Genomic DNA, 10,663 nt, shown 5'->3' on the forward strand with positions numbered 1-10,663 from the left:
CAGATGCTCAAACAGTACTCAAGAATGGATTGTACGAGTGTTCTTATATTGTCTCCTTTAAAGAGGAGATGTACTTTCCTAGAATTCTCAGTAAACTGAAGTCAACAATTTGCCTTCGCTACAGTAGACCTTACGATTCACTCACTATTCAGTGTTAGGTTTGGATATTCAATTGACGTTGCTGTGCCAAAGAGCACACCACTAATACTATATTAAAAAATTACAGAAATGTTTTCCCTACAAGTCTTCATTAATGTACATTTTCCCACATTGAGAGTAAGATAGAAATAGCAAAATAGATATTTTCAAACCATCCTGTATTCCTCTACAGTCAGTCAAAGATAACACTTTCTCCTACACTATTACCCTCTTTAGCAAACAGTCAGAGGTTTGTTGTTCACACTATCTCTCTTTAATGAGCATTCTGGAAATGAGGCTGTGGTGTACATGGCACATAGACAGAGAAAGCAGGAAGAATACAAACAGCAAAGTTAGACTCCATGGGATACAGGCATATGTTTATAAGCTTGTCAGAACTTCGTTTGAAGAGAGAGATACTGCTGCATTTAATGTGATGCTCCCTGCTGTTCTCCACAGGCTCTAGGCTGGTAATGACACATCAGTTAATTACACCAATAATGTATAGTGCTCGTTTTTCTGACGTAGACTGCATCCTAGCATAAATACAAACATGCATAGAGAAAGGATGCACTACACCATTGTATACATACATTTCCACAGAAAGCATATGAAATGATTAGATATGAGAATATTCACTCTAATTCTTTCATTGAGGATAAAATTTTTGACAGGCGCTTTGTGCTTACTAAACTCAAAACTCAAAAACAAAATAGAGGAAATTTGTCACAGACATAATTTAACATATTTTTTTCTGTCTACCATCTTTCCCTTAGTTGCTTTAAATTCATGGAGGTATGTACAGTTTATGCAACTCATTGAAGGCAGTTTGTTTATTGCCATACACATTTTGCTTCTTTTATTTGGGAAGCATCATCCATGTGATTCCCAGCACTTTAACTCATATGTGTGGTCCTGGAGATGTCTCGTTAGTTTCCATACTCCAGCTGGCCAATTTCTGGCATTCTTTCACCCACATTTGTCACACACTGCATATGTTACATGCACTTTCCATTTTGTGATCAAAAAATATGTGGTGTGACAGTTGTGTTCAGTTTTCTGAGTTAGTGAATAGAATAAGCTCAATAAGAGAGCTAGATGTTATGAACTGTGTACTGTCATTAAAGCTGCTATTAGTCACCGTTTGCAACAAAACAAAGAAGGCTCACTCCTCCAGAATTAAAAATGTCCCATCCAAGATAAACATTGTCCAACAAAGGAGACCTTTTCTGTAAAAAAGAAGAAGGTCCCACATCAAATTCCTCTTCCAAACATGATGCAACTGAAGCACAGTCAGTCATTTTATTGCAAGAAATATTGATGTTGTTTGATGTCGCAGAAGTTAAAGAAATCCAAATGAATTGTCATCTGTCACAGGGAACTAATGTTCATTTGATATAATCTAAAATATTTGTAAAACTCAGTAACAACTAAGACATGATTGTCAACTTCCTAATTGTGGATCTGTGCTTCCTTTTTCTCATTACTGACATATTTATGTATGGTATTTCTATTGTTAGTTAGTTACCATATCTATTTTTTCCATAGATAAAGTGTTGAGGGTGCTATGGCTGAACCGCAAGATAGATGCTTAAATAGCTGCAAACCACTGAATTGATGTGATATCCTAATCTATATCTACATCTACATTTATACTCTGCAGACCACAGTGAAGTGAATGACAGAGGATACTTACAATTGTACTGTCATCCCTTGCTAAGCACGTATCTAATAATGTTAAAATACTGTAGTGCATGTATGAAATGAATTACCAATCATCTATTTTTGTTTCCTACTGCTCCCTCTTCCACTAAAAATCAACAAAAGAATGTTGTGTCACTCTTCATTGTGGTATCTGCTTTTTCCAGTCTGTCCCAAAATTGTTTTAACTAAAATATGGAATGGGGGACTATTGCACAGGAAAACTGAAGAGTATTTTAGATTAAAACATGTTGAGATTGTGCACAAAATTTCAATGCAAAGCAGCACAACTTTATATTTAGTATCATAGGGATACACAAATTTTCAGGAAAAGTCTGGGACTGTTTGATTGTAAGGCACCATTGAACTCAAAAATATGCAACAGATGATCAATAATTCATCTCATAAGTGTACTGCAGCAATCTGGTGGAAGTGTTGCTCGAAACTGTTGATAACAAGGAACATTAAATGATTTTAATTTAATGTCTTATTTTATCAATTTACTAATTAATAGCTGTTTCACAGTCTATATCTACATCTGTACTCAGAAATCCACTGTAAAGTGCATGGCAGAGGGTACTTATCATTATACCACGTATTAGGATTTATTACTGTTCCAATCAGTATGGAGCATGGGAATATCAAATGCTTAAATGCCTCCATACATACTGTAATTCATCCAGTCTTGTCTTTGTTGTCCCTATGAGAGCAATACGTAGGGCGCTGAAGTATATTTCTAGATTATTCATTTAATATTGGTTCTTGAAACACTGTAAGTTGATTTTGAAGGATGGTTGGTATTTATCTTCAGGTGCTGGACAAATCAGGTTTTTCAGAATTTATGTGATGCTCTCCCATTTGTCAAACAAAGCTGTTATCATCCATGCTACCCTTCTCTGTGTAAGTTCAAAATTCTCTTTTTGTGCTGTTTGGAATGGCCCCATGCACTTAAGCAATGTGCTAAGATGGAAAGCACAATTGTTTTGTAAGCAGTCTCCTTTATAGACTGACTGCATTTTCCCGGTATCCTACCAGTGACTGAAGTTTGCCTCCTACTTACATAAACTAAGCCTGTGTGATCATCCCATTTCATATCCATACACATTCTTACACACAATATAGCAGAGATGCTGAGTCACAGATAGGCACAACAAGAAGACTGTCACAATATAAGCTTTTGGCCCTCAAGGCCTTTGTCAAAAATAGACAACACACACACACACACACACACACACACACACACACACACGACTGCAACCTCTGGTGGGAGAGAAGTAAAAAGACTGGGTGCATTGGTGGAATGAGGACTGTATGTTGTTGGAATGGTAACAGGGAAAGGGGTGGATGGTTGAGAAAAGTGACTAACGAAGGTTGAGGCCAGGAGGGTTACGGGAATGTAGGATATATTTCAGAGATATTGTTACATTCCATCCTGTATTTTCCATTGTTTTATCATTGTTACACATAGGTATTTGTATGAGTTGACTGAATCCAATTGTGACTAAATTGATGTTGTGAAGTTCTCAAGTTTACATTCTGTACATTTAAAGCAAGTTACCAATATTTGCAGTACTCTGAAATCTTATCAAGGTCTGAAAGATCTGTGCAGCTTTTTTCAGACTGCTTTATTGTAGGTAACTACATCATTAAGTCTGAGATTACTAGTAATATTGCCTTTCAGGTCATTAATATACAACATGAACAGCAAGGATCCCACTACACTTCCCTGTGGCACACCTGAAGTTACTTCTACTTCTGTACATGATACCCCATGCAAGATAACATGCTGTCTTGTTCATACCAAGCTATCATCAATCCAGTCAAAAATTTTGTTTCATAACACATATGAATGACTTATGTTAATAAATTTTGGTGGAGTAACAAGTTGAATGCTTTTTGGAAGTTAAGAAACACTGGCACTTAGGCTTTCCTTGATAAAAATGTGAGTTCAGCTCACACAACTGATGTTTGCTGAATCCATACTGGCTGGGATAGAGATCATTCTGTTGAAGGGACTTCATTATGTTTGTGCTCTGACTATCCTGAACTAAAGAAGCATGTAAAATTAATCTGTAATGGTTATTAGAGTAACAGTATGGATGTGAAGGAAAAATTTTAAAGTTTGCACAGGGGAAGCTAAATGGCAGTGGCATTGTGTGGTGTGCTATGGTGTGTCAAGTCAGTAAGATTAGTCAAAATGTATAAGGCATCCTGTAGTTACTGATGAATTTGGTTCAAGGGATCATGACTAGGAGAATCAGGCTCTTATCATGGTCCAGCTATAAGTCAGATTTTCTGTGCCTTCTGCAGCTAACTCCTGGAAAAGCACCGGACAGTTCCTATAGTAATATCAGATCTGATGCCTTGCACATTCGCTGCCAAAGCTGATTTTTTGCAGTGTCTCTGGTCAGGTCTTTGTCATGTGACAGCTTATTGTGCAACTCCTCCTTGACCAATGCTGGAGCTGTGTGGCTCGAACACTTTGGTTATTCTTTTGGTACAGGTATTAATATTAGAGAATTAATCATGTTGGGAGATGCTTCCTGTTGTGTCATTACCATTGAAACTACTGCTTCTGGCATCTGGCGACAGCTGGCAGCATATCAAGACATTTCGACGGATGGTGATAGAGGATGTGCATGACAACGCCACAGCCAATGATGTGCACCCTCTGAGCCTGCCTACACTGGCTGCTGACAAGAGTGACCTCTGCAAATTGGATGTAGGAAAGCCCTGCAGCAGCCTGGGCCAGTTCTCCATAAGCAAGTGAGCAGACTGCAGTGTCATGGCATTCCTACTCTGTTGTCAGGTGTTGACATTTATTGCTGTGTACATCAGACTATGTTTATGATCTCCAGTTTGATAAAAGTGGCACAAATGCATGTTTACAAACTATGTGTGCCGGTTGACTATTTACTCTTGTCCAGATCTTATGGTGGCAGTTTTTTGCTCTTCTAGTCCTGGGCACCAGTCTTCCTATGTTGATATCCACTGAGGGATACAGTACACTCAGTGAAGATCAAGACCTCGTACCAAGTGAAATGTATTAAGCTCTGGAAGAAGAAACACATCATGATTTATAAATGTAAAACAAAGGTGATGATCTATGACAAAGTAGTGATAAGTCACCTGACTGAGTAGACTCATTTACTTACCTAGGAAAAAAATCAGTAATGATGGAGCATAGAAAAAGCCAGAAGTAGAATTGCTGAAACAAAATATGCTATTAATAAAAGTAACAACATTGAATATGTTTCATTTATGGTATTTGATGGCTGTAACATCTGAGCGGTATTTGATGGCTGTAACATCTGAGCCATAAGAAGGGCGAAAAAAGACTGGAACTATGAAAATCAAATGTACTAACACAAAAAAAAGGATGATGTCCTTAGAAGTGTGGGCCAGTATAAATCCACTGTAGAAGCAGAGTGCAGGTTATTTGCTGTCTGCTGAAACATGTGAGTGTCTTAGTAAAGTAATAGAGAAATATGCCAATGATAAACGAACTAGAGGCAGACCACAACTGAGGTATGTAAATCAAGTCATGAAAGATGTTCATGCTGTACCAATCACACTGCTGCCATACAGTCCATTCATTGAAGACCAAAGGAAAGAATTACTTTTGTCTCAAAACGGACCTCAGAGCAATTCCAGCAATGTTAACTGTTGAACAGTTTTAAGTGTTGCCTTGTATTTTATTCTAAATATATACAGAATAATTTTATTTGGGTTTGTTCACTAACCTGCTACAATACCACTGTCAAATAAATAATGAGTATAAATAATGAGTATAAATAATAGAAGGAGTAGAAATACTTACTAGTTGGCAGTTGTGCCACATAAAATGCTGTGCAGAAGTTTAGTATATAATATGACTGTTTTCACAGGTGGCCTTGCCTGTGATAGGGTAGGACAAACCTGTGATGGGTCTGGAGTAGGTTGTGCTGGGTGGGCATGATGGACAGAATTTTGTTAGCCACAACATTTTCATTACATTGGAGTTGAGCATTTCTGAACATTGACTTACTTGACTTAATTCCTTTTACTCCAATGTGGAGCATATGACACATTTTAGAGCTCTCCATCTGACCCTGTGTGTTGCCATCTTCTGATGTTACTCCAGGAGTGACCAATGGCTGCCACCTCAGCTTCAACAGTCCTGCACCAGGTCGACCTTAGTCTGCCTCTCCCCCTTGCTCCTTGTGGGTTCCATTCTATAGCCTGCTTTGGAATATGTTGCGGGCCTCTTCTCAGGGTGTGTCCAGTCCATCTCCATTTCCGTTATTTTACGGTTATCTCGGCTTCCCATTGTTGGGTGCATTGCCTTAGTTTTTGGTTTGAGATAACATTTGGCCAGCATACTCCCAGTAACATCCTCATACATTTATCATTGAAGGTTTGTACTCTTGTTTTAATTTGTGCTGTCACCTTCCATGTCTCACACCCATAAAAGAGAACAGACTTTACCTTTGAGTAAGAGATTTTAAGCTTTACCTTCAACAATATTTCACAAGATGTCCAATCTGGATGCAGCTGGCAAAGGCCCCTTTTGCCTTTTTGATCCCACTTTCGGTGTCTTCTGTCACCCCTCCATTTTTGGAAACAATACTTCCCAGATAACAAAAGCTCTCCACCTGCTCAATCTCCTCTTCTTTCATGGCTAGTGCAATCTTGTTCTTTCTGTTCATCCTAAGCTCTTTAGTCTTAGCCATGTTTATTTTTAATCCAACTCTCTGAACTTCTGTTTCCTATTCCCGAAGCTTCTCTCTCATATCCTTGAAAGTGTGGGACAGAAGGCAGATGTCATCTGCAAAGTCCAGGTCCTCCAGGCGATCATATAGGGTCCACTGTATCCCTCTCCTTTTCTCACAGGTTACCTGCTTCATGACACCATCTAATGTCAGCAAAACAGCAGTGGTGAAAGCAAGCAACCCTGCCTTACTCCATAATTTAAAATGAATGGTTCTCAGAGATTTTCATCATATTTCACCTGGAAAGTATGTTCTCTGTACATCCTCTTCACGATACTGATGATCTTTGGGGGGGGGGGGGGGGGAGGTACTCTGTAACTCTGCATTGTTTTCCACTAGATAGCTTCATGCTGGACTCTATCAAAGGCTTTTTCAAAGTCAACAAAAGCCAGATACAAAGAAGACCAGTACTCCATGGACTGCTCAATAATGATCCTCAGGGTGTTGATTTGGTCTGTGCATGATCTGATTTCTCTGAAACCAGCCTGTTATTTCCTGAGCTTACAATCCATGGGCACTCTGAGATGGTTTAAAACAACCATTGACAAAAGTTTGATGCTACGCCAGTTGTTGCACTTTGTCAGGCCTCCTTTCTTGGGCAACTTGATAAGGATTCCCTTCCTCCAATCTTCATCGCCCCTTTCTGCTGCCTCTCTTGCTCTTTCTGCAAGCTGTTCTACCTGATTTCTTCTGTCAGATCTAGCGCTTCACTTCACTTGCCGATGAACTTCATTGTACCTTGCCCTAAGACATTGTTTTTCTTCATCGTCCCTACACTGGTTGATCAAGGCCTTTATTTCTCTTCTTTCTTCAATCCTCTGTCATATATTATCTGATATACACAACATATTCATTACCCTGGAGATGAGCATTTCTGAACATTGCTTGACTGATATCACTCTGTGTCATTGCAGCATCACTGAGTTCATCTCCATTGACTCCAACCCCACTGACACCATCCATTTCATCTCAAAGAATTTAACTCAGCTGATGTATAGCAAACTACATGGGTGATTTTTTTCTGTTGCTTGCCAGTTACAGAGATACCAGTCTCAAGATACCAATTTCCATTTCTGCTTGATCAAAAGGAAAATTCACTTGAGTAACTATAAAATCAAGAGAGAGAATGGCTGACTAGTGCTTAACTTCAGGACTTAAAGTTCATATTACTATTTAAAGTATGAGACTGTCCTAGCTTTTGAAACTATCAGTTCCTTCCTTGGGAAAGAAGGAGCAATAGGTTGCAGAAGATTATAAAACAAGGGCATTTCACTCAGACCCCTGGATGAGAGGGACCCACGTGCTGTGAGGATGAGGACCTGGTGCCGGCCGAAGTGGCCGTGCGGTTAAAGGCGCTGCAGTCTGGAACCGCAAGACCGCTACGGTCGCAGGTTCGAATCCTGCCTCGGGCATGGATGTTTGTGATGTCCTTAGGTTAGTTAGGTTTAACTAGTTCTAAGTTCTAGGGGACTAATGACCTCAGCAGTTGAGTCCCATAGTGCTCAGAGCCATTTGAACCATTTTTGAGGACCTGGTCATCCATTCTGTCTCAAAATTTTTGTTTTTGTTTCTGCTGTTCTTTTTACGAGTTGAACGGTGTGACATTAATGTTATTTTCTCTGATCAAAGTATTAATTCAGAACTACTTGCAGATTGTGGGATGTCGAGGAACAGTTGAAATAAATCCGAGGCTTATAATGCAAGCAGAGGCAACAGTGCATGGTGTCTTCCTCTACAACTCAACTTCAGTAAGTTTTAAATGATGTGAATTTTTAAAATAAATACAGTTTTTAAATATTGGCACTGCAATTTTTAAAATAAATACAGTTTTTAAATATTGGCACTGCAGCACAGTGGTCAATGATCCACACGTGCACTGAGTATCTGCTTCTAGTGATTACCCACAGATGCAATAATTGTAGCATCCATGTGTGTTTATGTTTATTTTCTCTTATTTAAAATGCCTTTATTACCTAAAAGTCCAACAACCTCTGAGTTACGTGTAGTGATTTATTTTATGTGCTAAAGAGATGAGAAAGTAGTCAAATTCATTAGCACTAGTGGAACTCACAGAGAAAGCAGTATGGCAAAGTAATCATAAAAAAATGGCTTAGAGCATTTAGAAATGGGTGTACTGACATTCATGATGAAACACAAAGTCAGTGACTACTTGTTATCACTGAAGACTTGGTGTAGAAAGCTGGTGTAAAAGTTCTAGAAAACTGATACTTTGATTTAATCGTTATCAAATGAGCTTCTTCAAGTTGCAAGAAGTGTTCTCTAAAGAATTACTACCTAATGCTTAAACTACTTGAGATTGTGCCCACAGCATTTGTAATTGGTTTTTTAATGGGGAAGTCAGAAGTTGGTGGTTCATTATTATCAGTGCCTTGCTGTTGATAGAAATCATGTTGAAAAGCAGATTAGATTTATAGGTTTTCATAAAGTAATAAAACTATATGTGACTCTAGGCTTTCCCAGCGTTAACTGGTGATGAAGGTTTCTCGGGTCTCCAGCTGGAGACCCGAGAAACCTTCATTAGCAAGTAATAAAACTGTTTTAAAAAACAAACTTGTGTTTCTTTAATATAAATAATAGTGTTTACTTTAAAAAACACACACTGAATTCTACAAATTTCTTCTCTTTCTCTTGTATGTATGTGATTTTTGTGTGAAAATACTTACATCTGATGACCACAGTGTCGATTTTTTTTTCACTGACAGGAGGAGAGACAAGCTGCTATTGACAATCTCTTGGATGGAATTGCCAAAGGCTGGGTCAGCCCTGCCGTGGCTAAGGAGTACAAGTTTGAGGAAGCTCCTCAAGCTCACCACGACATCATCCATACCAAGGGAGCAACAGGCAGGCTTGTGTTAACTCCCTGAGGATGCATTTAGAGGGCTGGGCATAAAACACACCCACCAATATCCTTCTGTTGTTCGGTTCTATGTTTCTATAAGTGGAAATCTGGGTTTGGGGGTTCACTGCCAGTAGCAGTATTTTAAATGTTTATTATGGTTCATTAGTGCTCATCTGATGATACTTTAATCTCATGAAGTGGATTGCTACTTTGTTATTTGGTAGCAGGAACAATAGCACATACTTACCAGGAGTTACAACAATGTGCAGAGTGAATGTTTAGTGAACAGAGGGACATCATTTGATTTGAAAATGAAACTGAGATTATTTACATGATGGAGGTACAATAAATGCAGTGGAAAAGGCACAGCTTACCAATGGACTGTGGAAATGAGTTATGGGTCAAGTTGTTGGATGATTTAGTGTAGTGGAGTTTAGTTTTAACAAGCTAGAGCTCATGTAATATGGTGTGTCCTAAAGTGAAATATGTCTATGGAGTCAGTGTCCTTCAAGTAATCTTTTGTTTTGTTCAGACATTCAATCGTAAACAAATGGAATTATGACACATATAATTGCAACTTAACTGAAATTGTACATGAAATTATGATACATGCAGTTGAAATGAACTGAAATTGTTATTTTGTTGTTAAATTGCATTTTACATAGATTACTTTTGGTAAATAACATAAAATGTGTAATTTGAACACAAGTAAAAGATAGAGTAAAACAAAGGAAATTAATTGGTGACTAAATCTAACAAGTGAAATAATATCTTCATGAATAATTTCTAACAAATGGACTACATTCTGTAGCACTTGTTAAACAAGTCCTTCACATACTTCTTCCATGGTTCCACATACAAATTTGCACATATGACAGGAATGTAGATAGAAATTCCTCCTCAGTGTTGACAAAAGCAAAAATGTGATGCTGTGTGGACAGAAATTATAGTGGTAGTAGGAGTAACGGCTTTTATTGTAGTGGTACCTCGTAAAGTGTAACGAATTCGAGGAAATCTTGCTCTGAGTGTTTTGTTGTCACAGTGTGTGCCATTACCCACAGCACATAGCTGCATGGTTTGATTGCCATAAATGTGGGCATGTGGTCAATGTATTAGCAAACTGTCTTTGGAAGCAACTAAACATTGATTGATAATATAGGGTAACCAGTATTTTCACCAGTAGCAACTAACATTTTTGGTTTTGGTGCCTTTA

The 10,663-nt window shown here is 38.3% G+C and overlaps 1 protein-coding gene across 1 annotated transcript in view; it reads left to right on the plus strand.

Annotated features, from left to right (window-relative positions):
* LOC126259222 (quinone oxidoreductase-like) overlaps positions 1-10,075 on the plus strand; it is a 93,904-nt gene extending 83,829 nt beyond the window's left edge. The window contains exons 6-7 of the mRNA XM_049955833.1: positions 8,243-8,338; positions 9,314-10,075. Of these exons, the coding sequence (XP_049811790.1) occupies positions 8,243-8,338; positions 9,314-9,475 (258 nt within the window). The 3' untranslated portion in view covers positions 9,476-10,075. The remainder of the gene's footprint in view (positions 1-8,242; positions 8,339-9,313) is intronic.
* Positions 10,076-10,663: the final 588 nt, after the last annotated feature.

Source organism: Schistocerca nitens, chromosome 5 (genome assembly GCF_023898315.1).
Source record: "Schistocerca nitens isolate TAMUIC-IGC-003100 chromosome 5, iqSchNite1.1, whole genome shotgun sequence".
Lineage (NCBI taxonomy): Eukaryota > Metazoa > Arthropoda > Insecta > Orthoptera > Acrididae > Schistocerca > Schistocerca nitens.